The 21,728-nt window shown below is 39.5% G+C and overlaps 1 protein-coding gene across 2 annotated transcripts in view; it reads right to left on the bottom strand.

The window, feature by feature from the left end:
• Positions 1 to 727: 727 nt before the first annotated feature.
• NIPA2 (NIPA magnesium transporter 2) overlaps positions 728 to 21,728 on the bottom strand; it is a 32,320-nt gene continuing 11,319 nt past the window's right edge. For both annotated transcript variants that reach the window (XM_036076357.2, XM_036076358.2), the window contains 5 exons: positions 20,900 to 21,131; positions 19,393 to 19,449; positions 14,719 to 14,809; positions 13,393 to 13,553; positions 728 to 2,220 (listed from right to left, as the gene is read on the bottom strand). In XM_036076357.2, the coding sequence (XP_035932250.1) occupies positions 1,586 to 2,220; positions 13,393 to 13,553; positions 14,719 to 14,809; positions 19,393 to 19,449; positions 20,900 to 21,038 (1,083 nt within the window). In that variant the 5' untranslated portion in view covers positions 21,039 to 21,131 and the 3' untranslated portion in view covers positions 728 to 1,585. The remainder of the gene's footprint in view (positions 2,221 to 13,392; positions 13,554 to 14,718; positions 14,810 to 19,392; positions 19,450 to 20,899; positions 21,132 to 21,728) is intronic.

The raw sequence follows: 21,728 nt of genomic DNA, 5'->3' as shown, positions 1-21,728 counted from the left end.
CAAATAACATGTAAACAACATTTATGTACAATTTCAAGTGCTATAAGATGTTGAATTAAGAATTTATTAATCTATGCATTCTGAGTGCTGTATCACACCCATGGGAGTGAAAACTGGTTCTTACTCTATTAGGTGTGCAGATACATAAACAGTGTATCATCTGTGACATTAAGATTACATGGGGGAGGCAATTAAAAAAAAAAAAAGTCTACAAAAAAAGTCTCCTTAGAGGATTAAAAAAAAAATGCTGGGGAAAGGGAATTTATGTCATGAAACTTTGCCCTGATAAAACCAAGAGAGAGCTGTGTGGTGGGACATTGGTGCCGTCACCAGTGAGGCTCCGGCAACCCCCCAGGCAAGGACAGTGAGGCACCAGTGGTGACTGGTTACACAGTAGGGGTCAAGCTGTGTGACCTTGGGCAGGAGCAGCACAGTGGGAACAAGCCCATGTACTCCCTACTGCCCAGGTGGAAATGGTCTACTTTTTAAAGCCCAATTAATTGCTATGATGATTGGTTCTGAAGCTGGATGGAGTTCATTATACTAGTCTACCTTTTTTGCATACATTTGAAATTTTCCATAAACATCTTTTCATGGACATTTTTAGACCAAAATACACCATGATCTGAACAAACTCTAAAGCAAAATAAGATAGATAGATACTGGGTACAAAGAAACCATATTTTACAAACACCGTGTTTGTTCTAAACATTCAGACTTAGAAAAGAACTGTTCCAATTTGTCTTTTTATTATAACATGAGCTAAATTTAAGAAATTAGTCTTTGGACTTTATTTCCCAGAGTTGTTAGAAGATCTAAATGACAATATAACTCATTATGAAAATATACTGAAAAGTACAAGAGTTGATGTAAAATGGTAAATCAAGATTCCGGGTATCAAGGGATTAGAGTAAGTGAAGAATGAAACCAGTCAGGCTACAGCCTGACAGACGCAGATGAGCTGGTTTAGCAAGGTGCCATCAAGGAATACGAAGACCATCAAATGTGTGGTGATAAGTCACAGTGTGAGAAACATCTCCCATCGGGCAGCTTCCTACCCTTTTTTGTTAATTGAGTTTTTCTTCATTTAATAACAGGATTCTCTTAAACTAACATCTCAAAATTAAAATTCATCAAACAGGAGTCATTTTTATAGGTAAGGTAAATCACAGGATAATGTATTAGGAAAATTTTGTTCCTTTTTAAATCAAAAAGCCTTCAAATGGTCAGGGATTGATGGAGTGGGGATGACAAATGTACATTTCAGATTTTCATCACCAATGAAAAAATAAAGATTTTCATAGACTTAAAACTCAGTGCATTTAGATTTCAGTGAAGGAAAAATTTAAAATACCTCTATAATACAATGTTAATAGAAATTGGCCAGGTACTGAGGTCATTTTAGTGAGCTACCATCATGTAAATATAAGAAAAGAAGTAATTTCTTGGTCCAAATCAGTGAAACTTTAAAAAAGATTGTCTCCAGAGAACATTTTTTTTGAGAACAATGCTTTTTCAGACACATTCTGATATTCAAGTTCACTTTATAACACAATTATAGATTAACCTTTTAATTACATTTTTCTTAAAAAGCTGTGAGATTTCCATTTCTTCGGGAGATATTTTCACCACTGTGTTGTTCAATTCCACAGGTTAAGCTTTCTTCATTATTATTAAGAACTTCATACATGTTAGAGAGATTGCCATTCATTGCTTTTTCGTCTTTTCGAAAAGACACAGGGAGACTTGCTAGACTAAAGCTGACGTCTTTAAAGGCATGCAACAAGAATATTCCCACAATGATTGTAAAGAAGCCACTCAAAGTACCAATGACATCATCAACAGGCATATCTTGCCACTCCTTAAAAAGAATAGCTGAACAAGTTAAAACTGATGTTGTAAAGAATACATAATATATTGGAGTCACAATGGAAGTGTTGAATATATCCAGGGCCCTGTTCAGGTAATTAATCTGTGTGCTCACACAGACTATAAGGCTCAGCAGCAGAATCCAGGCCAGGGGATGTCGCAGCACAGGCTTTCCAGCAAACAGCTCTTTGATAGCAATGCCCAGGCCCTTAACACAGGAGACTGAAAACGCTCCAATTACAGAGCAGATTGTTATGTACACAAGAATGTTTGTCTGTCCATGGCGAGGTCCCACCACGAAGATTAGTATCAATGACACAATGACCACAAGTGTTGCAAAGACCACAAAACCTGGAGGAGGCAAAGAAAAGTTGTATTTAGTCAAATGAGTAAGTAAGTACTAAAAAAACCCCGAGAATCCAAAACAAATATTAACTTGAGAGGAAGGAGAAAAGGTGTGACCTTAAAATACATACTAGCTTTTTTTGCTGCCCCAGCAAAGGTACACTCATAAAAATTTAGTTAGATGTATATACTGGGAGATTACACTATGCTTCATATTCATAAACTGTTACATCACTAACATTTTTAACATAGTGTCTTAGGCCTCATGGTAATTAGATAATAGAAAACGGAGATTAGCCTGATTTCCAGCCACCTACTCTAGAGTATCTTGCTACTTCCCACCCACTGGAATGCTCTAACTCCAAGAATGCAAACAATCAAGAACTAGTGGAGAGAAATTATGAGATGACCTTGAACATTCAACAATTTATAGATGCTTAAAAAAAAACACGGCAGTTACAAATCAAGTTTGTCCTAAAAGGAGTACATTTTAAAAATATTTAGAGACAACCACTGGAGTAAATAGCAAATCAATAAGAGAATCAAAAATACTGTCAGGGTTCTGCCAAATATAGAGAACTGAACCCAGCATAGTAATAATAATAGCTAAAAACTATGTAGCACCGTGGCCCAGGCACTTTTCTCAGCAATTTGCAGTGATTAACTCATTTAATCCTCACATCCGCCCTATAATATAGAGACTGTCATCTGCATTTTAAGATGAGGAAACTGAGCCACAAAAGTCACATGAATTTATTCTGTTCCCTCCTTAAACTCTGCCAATAAAATAAATAGTAATAGGACTTTTTTTTTTAAGATTGTATTTATTTATTTGACAAAGACACACAGCGAGAGAGGGAACACAAGTGGGGAGTGGGAGAGGGAGAAGCAGGCTTCCCTCGGAGCAGGGAGCCAGACGTGGAGCTCGATCCCAGGACCCTGGGACCATGACCTGAGCCGAAGGCAGACGCTTAATGACTGAGCCACCCAGGTGCCCTAGTAATAGGACTCTTAAAGAAGCAAACATACAAAAACAAGAACAGGTAAAGGAGATGATAGCAACAATACTATGGAAGCCAGAAAGCAGAAAATAAACTCATAACTGTTACAACACATCCAAGAAAGCTGAATCCCACATCAACAATGATGAAAGATGGGAAAGTAACTCACTTTGCAGCACAGAACACTCCAAAGATACAATGTACTTCTGGAAGTGGTGGGGTAAAGGAGAGACAAAAACTGGAGACCTGGCTGAATGTCATGTAAAGAAGCATTAAGATCGCAGAAACCCTGTTAATTCCTGCCACAGCAAACTGGAGGACTCTGGCCAGTGGAGTGTGTAGGTGCCACAGTAACATAGGAGTTTGGGGTAAGGTCTAGGTCTATGACATTTACTCCTCCTTTCCCACTCAACTCCCAGCACTCAGGCAGGAGACATTGCTGGGGATCAGACAAGCCTGATTTCAGAAGGCAACCAAGGATCACCAGGAGAGGAACCAAAACAAACAGAAAAACACAAACCCTTTGTTTGCTCTCAATGTAGACAGAGGAAAACTTCAGAACAGATAAATCACCATCCCACAAAAACAATAAAAATACTGGGGGTGGAGCAAGATGGCAGAGGAGTAGGAGACCTGGATTTCGTCTGGTCCCAGGAATTCAGCTGGATAGGGATCAAACCATTCCGAACACCTACGAACTTAACAGGAGATCAAAGAAAGGACTAGCACCAACTCTCTGAACAGAAAAGTGACCGCTTTCTGGAAGGACGTGCAGAGAAGTGAATCCGAGGCGATATTCGGGAGGACAGATGGCGGGGGAGGGGGCCTCTGACTGCCGCTTCTGGCAAGTGACAGAGCCGCGGAGCACAAAATCGGAACTTTTAGAAGTCGGCTCCGCTAAGGGATGTTGCTCCAGTGGCTAAGCGGGGGCTGGAACCTCGTTGGGACACTGTGGTCTCAGGACCCTCGGGGTCACAGAAAGACGGGGGATGCCTGAGTGTGGCAGAGCTTCAAGGTATCAGAGCGGGGAAGCCGGCTGCAGAGACAGAGCCAAGGTGCGGGCTTCTCAGCACGGAGTTGCCATAAACCATGATCCGCGGCACATTCGGGCCACTGCTCCTCCAACAGGGACCCAACAAGTGGCAGATCCAGGGAGACTCCCCTTCCTCCCCCCGGGAGGTGCAGCCCGGGAGTGCACCACAGGGATCTGCTCGGTTTGAAGACTCCACACCGGGTCGGGTGCCAGAGATAGAAACCCTCGGTCACAGGGCAGGTGAGCACGGAGTGCAGCCAGAGACCAGAGAGACGGGAGTGATTGACTGCTTTTCTCTGGGGGTGCACTGAGGAGCGGGGCCCCGAGTTCTCGGCTCCTCCGGGGCAGAGATTGGGAGGCCGCCATTTTCACTCTCGGCCTCCAAAGCTGTACGGAAAGCTTTCAGGGAACAAAAACTCGAGAGCAAACCCGAGCAGATTACTTACCCTGGACCCGAGAAGGGCGGGGCAATTCCGCCTCCGGCAAAGACATTTGGGAACCATGGCAACAGGCCCCTCCCCCAGAAGATCAGCAAGAACAACCAGCCAAGACCAAGTTTACCCATCAATGAGAACGGCAGAATTCCAGAGCTAGAGGAATACTGCACATAGAATTCATGGCTTTTTTACCATGATTCCTTAGTCTTTCAAAGTTATTTTTTTTTAACTTTTTTTTTTTTTGAATTTTTCTTTTTCCCTCTTTCAACCAACAACTTATCAATCCCTTTTTTAGTAAATATTTTTTATTTTTCATTTTTAAAGTCAAATTCTATCCCTTCATAGTAGTGAACCTTATTTTTGGCATATATATATATATATATATATATATATATATATAATCTCTTTAAAATTTTGAGATACAGTTTCTTCTAACAGATCAAAACATACCCTAAATCTCTAGTGTATGACTTTGTTCTAGTGTCCTGCCTGATCACATTCTCTCCCTTTTTTTAAATCCTCTTCTTTCTTTTTCAACCAACTTATCAATTTTTTATAAAACCTTTTATAGGGGCGCCTGGGTGGCTCAGTCGTTAAGCGTCTGCCGTCGGCTCAGGTCATGATCCCAGGGTCCTGGGATTGAGCCCCGCATCAGGCTCCCTGCTCGGCGGGAAGCCGGCTTCTCCCTCTCCCCCTCCCTCTGCTTGTGTTCCCTCTCTCGCTGTGTCTCTCTCTGTCAAATAAGTAAAATCTTAAAAAAAAAAAAAAAATAACACCTTTTATAATTTTCATCTTTACAATCTCCTCATCATATTCACCTTTATTTTTATACATATATAAGAATTTCTTTCTTTGAAATCTTCGGAGGCACTTTCTTCTAACACACCAAAATACGCCCAAAATCTAGTGTGTGGCACTGATCTATACAGCAGCATGATCATATTTGATCATATTCTGTTTTTTTTGTTTTGTTCTGTTTTTGTTTGTTTTTATCTTTTTCTTTTTTCTTTCTTTTCCCCCGGTTTCTGGTCTTTTCTGATATGTTTAGTGTATATTTTCTGGGGACATTGTTACCCTGTTAGCATTTTGTTCTCTCGTTCATCTATTCTCCTCTAGACAAAATGACAAGATGAAAAAATCACCTCAAAAAAAAGAACAAGAGGCAGTACAAACTGCCAGGGACCTAATCAATACGGACATTAGTAAGATGTCGGAACTAGAGTTCAGAATGATGATTTTAAAGATACTAGCTGGGCTTGAAAAAAGCATGGAAAACATTAGAAAACCCCTTTCTGGGGAAATAAAACAACTAAAATCTAACCAAGTCGAAATCAAAGAGGCTATTAATGTGGTGCAATCAAAAATGGAGGCTCTAACTGCTAGGATAAATGAGGCAGAAAAGAAAATTAGTGATATACAAGACAAAATGATGAAAAATACAGAAGCTGAGAAAAACAGAGATAAACAACTACTGGATCACGAGGGCAGAATTCAAGAGATAAGCAATACCATAAGACTGAACAACTAAGTAATTGGGATCCCAGAAGAAGAAAGAGAGAGAGGGGCAGAAGGTATACTGGAGCAAATTATAGCAGAGAACTTCCCTAATTTGGGGAAGGAAACAGGTTTCAAAATCCAGGAGGCACAGAGAACCCCTCTCAAAATCAATAAAAATAGGTCAACACCCCGACATCTAATGGAAAAACTTACGAGTCTCAGAGACAAAGAGAAAATCCTGAAAGCAGCTCGGGAGAAGAGATATGTAACCCTCAATAGCAGAAACATTAGATTGGCAACAGACCTATCCACAGACACCTGGCAGGCCAGAAAGGACCGGCATGATATATTCAGAGCACTAAATGAGAAAAATGTGCACCCAAGAATACTATATCCAGCTAGGCTGTCATTGAAAATAGAAGGAGAGATAAAAAGCTTCCAGGGCAAACAAAAACTAAAGGAATTTGCAAACAGCCCTACAAGAAATATTGAAAGGGGTCCTTTAAGCAAAGAGAGAGCCTAAAAGCAACATAGACCAGAAAGGAACACAGACAATATACAGTAACAGTCACCTTACAGGCAATACAATGGCACTAAATTCATATCTTTCAATAATTACCCTGAATGTAAATGGGCTAAACGCCCCAATCAAAAGGCACAGGCTATCAGAATGGATAAAAAAACAAGACCCATCGATATGCTGTCTGCAAGAGACTCATTTTAGACCCAAAGACACCCCCAGATTGAAAGTGAAGGGGTGGAAAATCATTTACCATGCTAATGGACACCAAAAGAAAGCTGGAGTGGCAATCCTTATATCAGACAAAATTAGATTTTAAACCAAAGACTGTAATGAGAGATGAGCAAGGACACTATATCCTACTTAAAGGGTCTATCCAACAAGAAGATCTAACAATTGTAAATATCCATGCCCCTAACATGCGAGTGGCCAATTATATAAAGCAATTAAGAACAAAAGCAAAGAAACACACTGACAACAGTACAATAATAGTGGGGGACCTTAATACCCCCCTCACTGAAATGGACAGATCATCTAAGGAAAAGATCAACAAGGAAGTAGACTTTAAATGACACAAAGGACCAAATGGACTTCACAGATATATTCAAAACATTTCATCCCAAAGCAGCAGAGTACACATTCTTCTCTAGTGCCCATGGAACATTCTCCAGAATAGATCACATCCTAGGTCACAAATCAGGTCTCAACCGGTACCAAAAGATTGGGATCATTCCCTGCCTATTTTCAGACCACAATGCTTTGAAACTGGAACTCAATCACAAGAGGAAAGTCAGAAAGAACTCAAATACATGAAGGCTAAAGAGCATCCTACTAAAGAATGAATGGGTCAACCAGAAAATTAAAGAAGAATTTAAAAAATTCATGGAAACAAATGAAAATGAAAACACAACTGTTCAAAATTTTTGGGATGCAGCAAAGGCAGTCCTAAGAGGAAAGTATATAGCAATACAAGCCTTTCTCAAGAAACAAGAAAGGTCTCAAATACACAACCTAACCCTACACCTAAAGGAGCTGGAGAAAGAACAGCAAATGAAGCCTAAACCCAGCAGGAGAAGACAAATAATAAAGATCAGAGCAGAAATCAATGAAATAGAAACCAAAAGAACAGATCCACAAAACTAGGAGCTGGTTCCCTGAAAGAATTAACAAGATTGATAAACCCCTGGCCAGACTTATCAAAAAGAAAAATGACCCAAATCAACAAAATCATGAATGAAAGAGGAGAGATCACAACCAACACCAAGAAATACAAATAATTATAAGAACATATTATGAGCAACTCTATGCCAGCAAATCAGATAATCTGGAAGAAATGGATGCATTCCTAGAGATGTATGAACTACCAAAACTGAACCAGGAAGAAACAGAAAAACTGAACAGACCTATAAACACTAAGGAAATTGAAGCAGTCATCAAAAATCTCCCAACAAACAAAAGCCCAGGGCCAGATGGCTTCCCAGGGGAATTCTACCAAACATTTTAATAAGAATTAATACCTATTCTTCTGAAACTGTTCCAAAAAATAGAAAGGGAAGGAAAACTTCCAAACTTTTCCCTTTTATGTGGCTACCATTACCTTGGTCCCCAAACCAGACAAAGACCCCATAAGAAAGGAGAATTACAGACCAATATCCTTGATGAACATGGATGCAAAAATTCTCACCAAAATACTAGTCAGTAGGATCCAACAGTACATTAAAAGGATTATTCACCACGACCAAGTGGGATTTATCCCTGGGCTGCAAGGTTGGTTCAATATCCGCCAATCAATCAATGTGATACAATACATTAATAAAAGAAAGAACAAGAACCATATGATCCTCTCAATAGATGCAGAAAAAGCATTTGACAAAGTACAGCATCCTTTCTTGATCAAAACTCTTCAGAGTATAGGGATAGAGGGTACATACCTCAATATCATAAAAGCCATCTATGAAAAACCCACAGCGAACATTATTCTCAATGGGGTAAAACTGAGAGCTTCCCCCTAAGGTCAGGAAAACTGCAGGGATGTCCATTATCACCACTGCTATTCAACATAGTATTAGACGTCCTAGCCACAGCAATCAGACAACAAAAAGAAATCAAAGGCATCCGAACCGGCAAAGAAGCAGCCAAACTCTCACTCTTTGCCGATGATATGATACTTTATGTAGAAAACCCAAAAGACTCCACCCCAAAACCACTAGAACTCATACAGGAATTCAGTAAAGTGGTGGGATATAAAATCAATGCACAGAAATCAGTGGCATTCCTATACACCAACAAGACAGAAGAAAGAGGAATTAAGGAGTCGATCCCATTTACAATTGCACCCAAAACCATAAGATACCTAGGAATAAATCTAACCAAAGAGGCAAAGAATCTGTACTCAGAAAACTATGAAATACTCATGAAAGAAATTGAGGAAGACACAAAGAAATGGAAAAACGTTCCATGCTCATGGATTGGAAGAACAAATATTGTGAAGATGTCAATGCTACCTAGAGCAATCTACACATTCAATGCAATCCCTATCAAAATGCCATCCACTTTTTTCAAAGAAATGGAACAAATAATCCTAAAATTTGTATGGAACCAGAAAAGACCTCGAATAGCCGGAGGAATGTTAAAAAAAAAAAGAAAAGTAAAGCTGGCGGCATCACAATTCCAGACTTCAAGCTCTATTACAAAGCTGTCATCATCAAGACAGTATGGTACTGGCACAAAAACAGACACATAGATCAATGGAACAGAATAGAGTGCCCAGAAATGGACCCTCAACTCTGGTCAACTAATCTTCGACAAAGCAGGAAAGAATGTCCAATGGAAAAAAGACAAGTCTCTTCAACAAATGGTGTTGGGAATATTGGACAGCCACATGCAGAAGAATGAAATAGGACCATTTCCTTACACCACACACAAAAATAGACTCAAAATGGTTGAAAGACCTAAATGGGAGACAGGAGTCCATCCAAATCCTAAAGGAGAACACAGGCAGCGACCTCTTCGACCTCAGCCGCAGCAACTTCTTCCTAGAAACATCGCCAAAGGCAAGGGAAGCAAGGGCAAAAATGAACTATTGGGACCTCATCAAGATAAAAATCTTTTGCACAGCAAAAGAAACAGTCAACAAAACCAAAAGACAACCGACAGAATGGGGGAAGATATTTGCAAATGACATATCAGGTAACAGGCTAGTATCCATAATCTATAAAGAACTTCTTAAAACTCAACACCCAAAGAACAAAAGATCCAATCAAGAAATGGGCAGAAGACATGAACAGACATTTTTCCAAAGAAGACATCCAAACGGCCAAAAGACACATGAAAAAGTGCTCAACATTGCTCGGCATCAGGGAAATCCAAATCAAAACCTCAATGAGATATCACCTCACACCAGTCAGAATGGCTAAAATTAACAAGTCAGGAAACGACAGATGTTGGTGGGGATGCGGAGAAAGGGGAACGCTCCTACACTGTTGGTGGGAATGCAAGCTGGTGCAACCACTCTGGAAAACAGTATGGAGGTTCTTCGAAAAGTTGAAAATAGAGCTACCATACGACCCAGCAATTGCACTACTGGGTATTTACCCCAAAGATACAAATGTAAGGATCCGAAGGGGTACGTGCACCCCGATGTTTATAGCAGCAATGTCCACAATAGCCAAACTGTGGAAAGAGCCAAGATGTCCATCGACAGATGAACAGATAAAGATGTGATACATATATACAATGGAATATTATGCAGCCATCAAAAGGAATGAGATCTTGCCATTTGCAACGACGTGGATGGCACTGGAGGGTGTTATGCTGAGCGAAATTAAGTCAATCAGAGAAAGACATGTATCATATGACCTCACTGATCTGAGGAATTCTTAATGTCAGGAAAGAAACTGAGGGTTGATGGAGTGGTGGGGGGTGGGAGGGATGGCATGGCTGGGTGATAGACATTGGGGAGGGTATGTGCTATAGCGAGCGCTGTGAATTGTGGAAGACTATTGAATCACAGATCTGTACCTCTGAAACAAATAATACATTATATGTTAAAAAAAAAAAAAGAAGATAGCAGGAGGGGAAGAATGAAGGGGGGAAATCGGAGGGGGAGATGAACCACGAGGGATGATGGACTCTGGAAAACAACCTGAGGGTTCTAGAGGGGAGGGGGGTGGGAGGATGGGTTAGCCTTGTGATGGGTATTAAAGAGGGCACGTTCTGCATGGAGCACTGGGTGTTATACGCAAACAATGAATCATGGAACACTACGTCAAAAACTAATGACGTAATGTATGGTGATTAACGTAACATAATAAAAAAAACCAAAACAATAAAAATACTATTAATAAATCTTCAGAGAGACAATGATGACATACCAGAGCAAAGGAGCTGGACCTTGAAAGGTGAAAATCTGGAGAAAAGGTCAACACTCAGCTCTGCTTTCTCCCTTGTGATGACTACCAGTTCTAGAGCAGGGAATAAGGATGGGCATAAAGACCAGCAGAAAGTGGTGACCTGGAGCTTGCGGAAATTTCAGTAGACTAGGTAAAAATAAAAACTTGGAATTTTGGGCTGCCTAAGCAGCTGGGAATTAGGGGCCAAGATTCCAGAAAGGAAGGAATTGAAGAGAAGTTAAGTGCAAATTTCTGTGTGCAATTCCCCTTAAGGTATTTGTGGGCACAGAAGCTGTACATGCCTAGGTCTGAGAAACCAAGTAGACAGCCTGGTGAAAATGCCAGGGACCTGAGTGAAGACACCTGCAGTCTTGGAATGCTGACACAGACACTGCCATTCAAAGTTCACCCAGGTGGAGGGTCCAGGTAAACATCCCAGGCTATCAGTTGAGAGAAAGAAGGGCTATGATTAAGAACACAGGCAAAATGGAAAGAAACCAGCCTCAACAAAGAGTGAAGCAACACTTCAAGTTAAAGGTGATCTGCTGTACTCGTATCTGCCCAACAGAAGAAATTTAGATTCTTTCTGAAAGAATAAAACATCACCTAGAGCCTTTACACTTTTTTTTTTTTTAAAGAGTTTATCCACCCATTTGACAGAGAGAGACACAGCAAGAGAGAGAATATAAGCAGGGGGAGTGGGAGAGGGAGGAGCAGCTTTCCCGCAGGGCAGGGACCCCGATGAGGGGCTCCATCCCAGGACCCTGGGATCATGACCTGAGCCGAAGGCAGACACTTAACGACTGACCCACCCAGGCGCCCTGAGCCTTTACACTTTTTAATATTCTATGTCCAGCATTTGATCGAAACTGCTGAAAGACAAGACTAAATGACTAAAAAGAAAAAACAGAGTCCACAAATAATCCTGATATTGAAGTTTGCAGAAAGACTTTTAAATAACCAAGACTCTGGAGACTTGCTGCACAACACAACACATGTGGTTGACAATAGTGTACTGTACATCTGCAAAATGTTGAGGATGAATTTCACTTTTTTTTTGACACACAAACACACAACCAAAAAGCAAAAGCAAGCTCTTGGAAATTAAAAATGTAATAGCAGAAATAAAAACTCAAAAGAAGGGCTGTGAAAACAAAACTGAGGAAATCTCCCAAAAGGCAGAACTAAAAGGAAAAAGCGGTAAAAACGGGGGAAAATATATATATAAGAAAAGTCATTGTATATTTCAAGAGGTCCAATCAACAGAAGAGTAAGAAGAATTTCAGAAAGAGAAAACCAAGAATATCAAAGAACCAATTTGATTTCCTAGAATAAGATACACATTTCCAAATTTAAAAAAATCCATCAAGTACCTAGCAAAATGGATAAAAATTAGCCCACATCTAGGTTCCTTAGTGGTAAATTTCAGATGATGAGGGCAAAGAGGACATCTTAAAGGTTGCTAAAGACAAAATATAGGTCACATATAAAAGATAAGGAATCAACTGTGTTGGAAGTGAGAAGACAATGAGGTCACATGGATTAAAGACATTTTTATATATACAAGGTCTTAAAAAGTCTCATCTCTTCTATGCCTTTCTTGTCTCCTACAATAGTGGCTCCAACCAAAATGAAGGAGCAAACCCAGGATTCAGAGCCAAGAAAAAAGAGAAAGTGAAGGGGATCCTTCAGGATGCTGATGAAGGAAAGTCCACAATGACAAATGTGCTGGCAGCTCAAGATACCAGTCTGGACTAAAGCCACATAAGACTCTGGGAAAATTTCCAGAAGAGATGAAACTGCAGAATACCTAATATGTTTGAAATTACTGAGGGTAGAATTAAGACCACTGGAGAAGAGTTTCAGGATGGATTGATAAAGTCACAGAAAAGTGATCAAACATGATCACTATCAGTTAAGAAAAAACATAAATCAAACAAGGAAGGAAAAGTAGTTGTATCAATATGTCTAAGCTGGGAATAAAAGTTATATAGTGATTATAATGTAATTAAATCATTTAAACAAAACCAGATAGACACAGTAGGTTGCAAATATAATATATGATGCCTAAAGCCAAAGAGAATAGCAGCAGTATAAGCATGCTATTTAGAGACACAGAATTAAAGAACAAAATAAACAAGGCGTTTGGGGCTGGTGGGAGAGGAAAATGACCATTATTTTTCATAATAAGCCATGTAGAACAATGCGCCTCTTTACATGCACATAAAATTTTGGTTAAAATAAAAACTAAATTAAAAAGTGAAATAGTAAGACTGATAAAGCTTTTCTTGTTTCTTACCTGGATCTCCCAGCTTGTGGGACATTTCATTTAAAGTCTCAATTTCCTCTTCTTTTGGAGCATGAATGACCATAACTGTAGATCCTAGAATACTTAGCAAACATCCAATTTTCCCATGAAGATTAAGTCTTTCATTTAGGAAGTATGAAGAAAGAATGGCACTAAAATGGGGAAGGGGTGGAGAACATTAAAATAATCAACCACTTTTCTCATTTTTAAATATCAACAAAGAATTTAAATTATTAAAAAACTATTAACACTGTGAACTTGTAAAGATACTTTGGCTTTCAGACAAGGTAAAGAAAAGGCACACTCAAGCATAAAATTAAACTTTCCAGCAAAACAATGGTTTCTTCATACACCACTATAGTTACCATATTTCTACCGTAGAAAATCAGTATGAAGTTTACAATAAATGGAGCTGCGGTACAAATTTATAACCTAAGAATCCATGTCCAAACCAATGCTTAAAATTTGCTCAACTTTAATTTATCCGTACCAGTTGATGCATCCTTCCTATGTGTTCATGTAATTCTATAGAATTTGCCTATTAAATTATCAAGTTTTAATACTTTATAGCCAGTTTTAACCAAATCTAAAAAATTTATAATGTAAACCTATAAATATGACATAGCATACAGAAAATTAAGGGTGAAAGACATGTACCACAATATATCTTTATATACTACAGATTATATAGTATCTTGAAAAATTATGTAACTTACATATAATACCAATTTAAACACACACACACTATCTTGGGGGGAAATAAAGATTAAAAAAAAACCTATCAATCAATCAACTTTGAGAACAGTAACCAAAACCCAAACTTCAATATGGGCTTAGCTGTTTGGGCTAATCATTAAAATAACAGAAAAAGGACAAGTCTTGGACTGCTCCTTCCAAAAGGGTACCCCAGACCAGTCTTCAGAGGCACATAACCTTGTGCCAATCCTTGATTTTCTGTAGGTATAGAAACTGATTTATCACCAACCATCATCTACCAAAGTGTACATGTCTCAAATGATAAGTGTTGTGACAAGTCCAACTTGAAATTTTAAAAAATTGTAATAAAGGTAGAACTATTGCTGGCTCTGAATACAAGCAAGACAAAGCATAGAAGCATTTTCTCCTGCAAATTGACAGCACGCCTATGCACAAAAGATAACCCTTTAAAAGCAAATTACTAAGCAGCTTAAAAAAAAAAAAGTTCTCAAGATTGTTTAAATGTAAATTATGCTGAGCATGTGTAATTAGATGGCACTGAATGCTTTATGGACTAATCTACTAACTACTGTTCCTACACACGAAGCATAGCATCCTTACCTTACTAGGACGCTGAGAGCTCCTAATGGAGTCACTAGGGTGGCTGGTGCAAAGGCATATGCAGCAAAGTTGGCCACCTCACCTGCTCCCACTTGGAAATAGACAACAAAAGAAAACTCTCAGAACAAATTACTCAAAATGGAAATGCCACATTTTATTCTCATGTACAGTTGACCCTTGAACTTATTTTTTTAAATATTCTATTTATTTATTTGACAGAGAGAGAAACAGCGAGAGAGGAAACACAAGCAGGGGGAGTGAGAAAGGGAGAAGCAGACTTCCCGCGGAGCAGGGAGCCCAACGCAGGGCTCGATCCCAGGACCCTAGGATCGTGACCTGAGCCAAAGGCAGACGCTTAATGACTGAGCCACCCAGGCACCCCTTGACCCTTGAACTTAACAGGAGTTTAAACCTGAAGCATCCACTCATGTGTGGATTTTTAACAGCACTGTAAATGTATTTTGTATGATTTTCTTTTCTCTAGTTTATTGTTTGGGATACAGTATATAATACATAAGACATACAAAGTATGTGTTAACTATGTTATTGGTTAAGGCTTCTGGTCAATAGTATGCTAATAGTAAAGTTTCTGGGGAGTCAAGAGTTATATGCAGATTTTCAACTGCACAGGGGGTCAGTGCCCATAAGTCCCATGTTGTTGAAGGGTCAAATGTATACATATATTTTTTATATGCTACTTCAATTGTATTTAGTAATTTCTTTATTTTCTCCCATCTACTCATAAGGGTTCTCCTGTAAATTACCAACATTAGAACAGAATCCAAGCCAATTAGAAATAATACAAATCTGTAAATTTTTTTAGAAAAAAAAAAAAAAAAAGAAAGAATACAAATCTGTAATTTTAATTGAAGAGGTCCAATTTATGCTTATGTATATTTTTTTAAAAATTTTAATAAAGGGGCACCTGGGTGGCTCAGTCATTAAGCGTCTGCCTTCGGCTCAGGTCATGATCCTAGGGTCCTGGGATCAAGGCCCACATCGGGCTCCCTGCTCAGTGCGGAGTCTGCTTCTCCCTCTCCCACTCCCCCCATGCTTGTGTTCCTGCTCTCGCTATCTGTCAAAAAAATAAAAATTCTTTAAAAAAAATTTTAATAAATCCTATCACAACAAACACAAATCAATTAGAAGCAGCTAAAACTGTATGAAAGCACTTCTTCCAAGTCTTTTTCACTAGTTTTTTCTTTTTAAACCCAACTCTTATATTCAAAAGACATCCTTAGGTACCTACAATGTGCCAGATGCTATTCTAGGATCAGGAAATACAGCAGTAAGCAAAACAAAAATACTGTTCTCCTGGGCACCTGGGTGGCTCAGCCGTTAGAAGTCTGCCTTGTGCTCAGGTCATGATCCCAGTATCCTGGGATGGAGTCCTGCATCCAGGCTCCCTGCTCAGCGAGAGTCTGCTTCTCCCTCTCCCTCTGCCTCTCCCCCCTCACTCTCTCTCTCATGCTCTCTCAAATAAATTAAAATCTTTTAAAAAAATAAAAAAACAAAAAAAATACCGTTCTCCTAAAAACTTACATTTTAGTGAGGGAAAATAGGCAAAATACACACGTCAAGTGTTTAACCATGCAGTGTAGAAAGGAATAGAGTGCTGCTGAAGGCAGGCTCATGGTGCCAGGCAAGGGCACTCCGATGGAAAACTGAGCAGTCTGGTATGAAGTGAAGTATTTACTTGTAGCTATCTGGGGGAAGAATATCCCAATCAGGGAGAACAGCAAGTACAAGCCTTTGACAAGACACGCAAGGTCTGGCATGTCTGAACAGCAAGGAAGACAAGGATGGTTCCAGCAGAATGAGCAAGGGGAAGAGCAGCCCTGGAGTCAGAAGTAGCCAGGGCCACATGCTACACAACCTCTGTGAATCATGATACAGATTTCATCTGAATTGAAAAGCCACTAGGGAATCTTATGCAGGGGAGGGATGTGATCTCATAGAAAGATCACTTATGGTTACTGTATTTTCCAAAATGGTTATACCAAATGTCACTTAGCAGAGTATGAGAGCTCCCTTTGTCCCACTTGATACTGTCAGATTTAAAAGTTTGCTAATCTGGGGCGCCTGGGTGGCTCAGTCATTAAGCATCTGCCTTCGGCTCAGGTCATGATCCCAAGGTCCTGATATTGAGCCCCACATCGGGCTCCCTGCTCTGCGGGAAGCCTGCCTCTCCCTCTCCCACTCTCCCTACTTGTGTTCCCTCTCTCGCTGTCTCTGTCAAATAAATAAAGAGAAAGTCGGGGGGGGGGGGGCAGAGAATCTTGAAGCAGACTCCCCCACATTCTTACTGCTACTTCGCCCACATTCACTCCCTTGCTATTCTTTCCTCTTTAACGTAACCTTCAGGCTTTAATAATCCAGTGCAGTATTTAAAATAAAGCACTCCAAAATTTAGCACCTTAAAACAAAAGCCTTTTTTCTGTTGGTCAAGACTTCATGGTTTCTCATAGTTTCTGTTGGTCAAGACTTCAGAAAAAAGAGATCATTAAGTTCTTCTCACTCAGGGTTTTTTAAGAGGTCTACAGTCAAAGATAGAAGTTGGGGCTGCAGTCATCTGAAGGTTGGACTGGAACTGAAGAACACAACCAAGGTGGCTTAGTCACATGACTTACAAGTTGGTACTGGCTATGGCCTGGGAACCTTCTTCAGGCTGTGGGCATGTCCTAACACCACCACAGCTGGTTTCCCTCAGAGTAGGCATCCAAGCAATCAAGGTAAAGCCACAATGCCTTTGGTGACTTGGCCTTAAAGTCACACATCATCACTTTGTTTTTTTAAAAGATTTTATTTATTTATTTGACATGGGGGTGGGGGGAGCAAGCACAAGCAGGGGGAGCAGCAGGGAGAGGAAGAAGCAGGCTCCCCGTTGAGAAGGGAGCCCCGATCCCAGGACTCTGGGATCAGGAATGGAGCTGAAGGCAGCTGCTAAACCGACTGACTGAGCCACCCAGGTGACCCATCATCACTTCTTTTACATTCTAAGATCATACCAGGCCAACATTAATTCAATGTGAGAGGGGATTATAAGAAGGTGTGAATACCAGGGGATGAGAATCCTTGTGGGCTATCTTGCAGGTTGCCTGTCACATTTCAACAGGCTAGGCATGGTCTGCCTCATGGTCTTCACATTTACTGTTTCCTCCTGCTTAAAATGTTCCTCCCCCAAATATCCATATGGCTAACTCCCTCACTTTACATCTTTTAATCAAATAGTAAGATCTGCTCTGGTCCCCTCTTCTAAAATATAAGGGAACTGTCTTAGCCTCCCATCTAAAATGTAAACCTAACTATCCTTCATGTTACATCCTTTCCCTACTTTATTCCTAGCAAATGTTAGTATTTATCACTAACATACACATTTTAATGTATTTATCTAGTTTATTATTTGCTTCCATCTAGAATGTTAAGTCTCATCTGGGTAAAGATTTTTCTGTTTGTTTGAATAGTTTTATCTCCAGCACCCAGAATAACACTTGGCATACCAGAAATGATCAATAAATATTTGTTGAATGAATAGTCAAATCAGTCTCTTCGTTATTTCAACCACTCTTAAGCTTATAGAGAACATTTACATAATTTAATCCTGAATACTTCGAAGGTTTGGTGTCTTAAGAATCATTTTTCTATGTACCTTTTTAAAGGTAATCATCAAAATAAGCATAGACTCTCTTATCAAATGCATACCTTTCCTTTAAAAAAAAAAGATTTTATTTGAGAAAGGGCACAAGTAGGGGGAGTTGGCAGAGGGAGAGGGAGAAGTAGGCTCCCCACTGAGCAGGGAGTCCTATGCTGGGGGTGGAGGTGGGGGGGGGTGGGTCCACATGATCCCAGGAACCCAGGATCACAACCCCAGCCAAAGGCAGACGCTTAACCAACTGAGCCACCCAGGCTCAAAATTCTAAATTCCAAAATTCCAATTTGGAATGAAAATCAATGAAGGGGGAGGAATTAAAAACAGGATATTTTACTTTCAAAGTTACCTTTTTTTTTTTTTAAAGATTTTATTTATTTATTCATGAGAGACAGAGAGAGAGAGGCAGAGGGAGAAGCAGGCTCCCCACTGAGCAGGGAGCCCGACGTGGGGCTCCATCCCAGGACCCCAGGATCATGACCTGAGCCGAAGGCAGATGCTTAGCTGACTGAGCCACGTAGGCACCCCTCAAAGTTACCTTCTTAAACTGAGAATTTTAAAAAACACATATATCAGACATATTTTAATCAGACAGGTAAAAGAAAGTCTTCTCATTCAAATTAAATAAACTATTAAACTGCTACATGACTTTTACTGGCTTAAATTTTATATTTTGAGTACTGTTCACTAAAAAAGGATTTATTTAAAATTTTAAAAAGTGCTAGGGGCACCTTGGTGGCTCAGTCGGTTAAGCAAACTCTTGACTTTGGCTCAGGTTGTGTGATCTTGGGGTGCTGGGATTGAGCCCAGCATCAGGCTCCATGCTCAGTGGGGAGTTTGCTTCAGGATTCTCTGCCCCTCTCTCTCCCTCATTTTCTCTCTCTCTAGAACAGATAAATCTCAAAAAAAAAAAAAAAAAAAATTAAATAAGTAACAAAATGTGCTAGTAATATGAGGCTGTATTAGTATATGCAAATACTTTAATATACAATATAATATTTCCTTGAAATATTCTATATACATACTTGATAGCAATCCAGCCCACCACAACCATTCTTTAAGATATGCATGGCCACCTTGACCTGTGAATGAAAAAATATTTCACTTTTTTGGAAGATTATCAGACTCTTATAAATTTATGACAACTATTAGCAATGATAGATTTTGAAATATCTCATTTGTTGATTATTACTTTAAATAAAGGTTCCATCATGACTGTATAAGGGAATTTCTAAAATAATCTTTTTATGATTATCTTAGAAAAAGGAATGAGCATCATGATAATGTTAAAATTTTTAGGTTTGCACTATACTGTTCAGTACACTATACTGAAGGAATTAAATCAATCCTTATATTCGGTCTATACTTCATTCTTTTGTTTTGTGAACTCAGCTTCAATAATAGTAAAGAAAATGAACCAGTAAGAAGTAACCCAACTTCAAATAAATTAGTCTGAATGTGGATAAGCCATATAGGTGTGGGTTAGTCCCAGTTATGAGGCAGTAACCTTGGAGAAAGGGGTTTTATATTGACCATACATAAAAAGACTGAGCATTCATCAGTCGAGCTGCCAAGATGCTCATCTTCCTACTTGACTTTCCTCCCCCCAAAATTAATAAAATCAGGAATTAATTGGTACTTAAGCCATTGTCCAAAAGAAAAAGCCAATGCAAATTAACCCTTTGACAAGCATATCTATCATGGACAATGAGAGTACCTGCCTTAAGACAAGAATGAGGAATATACTTGTTCAAGCAGCATATGCTAATACTTTCTCCTCTGCCCACTAACCTCTAACAGAGGCTACTAGCTCTGGCCATAAAGATGGCACAGGAAAGCGGGAGAAAGTGATTTATTGTTTTACTGCCAAAGCAGGTCTTCCTATGAGGTCAGAACCAGGTCTAGAACTAAAGCAGAGGCTGAATGATGGAACATGACCAGAATGCAAAATAATGCTGTCATGAATGCACCAAATGAAGTCAGAGTGGGGTTTAATCATATTGAGTATCCCCCAAGGTCTCGTGACTTGTCAGCAGTTTCTGGGGAAATAATCTATACCACCCTTCAGAAAATCACTAAACAGAATACTCTTTAACCACAGTAAGCCTTCTCTTTCCTTCCTGCCAATTCGAGATCATCAGGAAAAATGTCTTAAGGTAAAAGTAAAACTATTATTCTCGACAAAAAATCCTAGCCTTCAGTAACATTCTGATTCTATTCATAAACCCTATTTCCTTCACTGCAGACATATCAAAATTTAAAGATAAGGCTGGATGCTAATTGGGCCTTGGTCCCTATTTCCACTTTGATAATAATTGCAGGAGTTAATAGTTTATTTTGACATTGTCTCACTTTTAATTTTTCTCATTACAAAACTGATGTCTGATTCTCTATAAACATTTACAAGGCTTGCATAATTCTAAGTATCGAATATACTAACTAGGAATAAAGATATGGTTGTCTACCATCAAAGAACCCAAGTACACAAGCGCACACATATGTCATTTTACAGTCACATAGGGCACAGCCTACCTGCTCTCATGGAGCCTTTCCTGGCAAGTCGCAGAAGGCCTTTTTTTTTCAAAATGAAACTCCCGCCAATGAAAATGCTGGAGCTCATAGCCAATCCCAGACCAATGTAAAAGTCATATTTTCCACGCCCCTGGATCATTTCGTTTGTTACTGAAGAAGTTCTTGTGAGTCACATTGATCACAAAACAGAGAAACCACTGGTGCTGGAGGCAGGATTATGCAATCTTCAAATCTAAACAATGCAAAACAAAACAAAATGAGATTTTTTAACAGAATGATCATGATAGTCCATATGCAATTCAAAATTTCACTCTACTTCTCTTCTTATAAAGGAATATTTTCATTACTACCACTGATAATATATTTACTATTTATAATTTACCACTGATGTAAAATTATATATATATATATATTTTTTAAGATTTTATTTATTTATTTGACAGAGAGACACACAGCGAGAGCAGGAACACAAGCAGGGGGAGTGGGAGAGGGAGAAGCAGGCTTCCCGCAGAGCAGGGAGCCTGATGTGGGACTCAATCCCAGGACCCTGGGATCATGACCTGAGCCGAAGGCAGACGCTTAACGACTGAGCCACCCAGGCGCCCCGTAAAATTATATTTCTTATAGTTATGGGAAAAGATGGGATCATGATATAAAGCCATACTTAAAAACCAAATTCACAGAATCAGAAAACAGACTGGTGGCTATCAGAGACAGGGGTAGAGGGGTGACAAAAATGGGTGACGGGGTAGAGAGGTGACAGAAATAGGTGAAGGTGGCCAAAAGATATAGTTAAAAATAAGTTTGGGGATGTAATGTACAGCATGGT

This window comes from Halichoerus grypus, chromosome 8, assembly GCF_964656455.1.
Source record: "Halichoerus grypus chromosome 8, mHalGry1.hap1.1, whole genome shotgun sequence".
Taxonomy (NCBI): domain Eukaryota; kingdom Metazoa; phylum Chordata; class Mammalia; order Carnivora; family Phocidae; genus Halichoerus; species Halichoerus grypus.
This window is presented reverse-complemented; position numbering and strand designations above follow the sequence as displayed.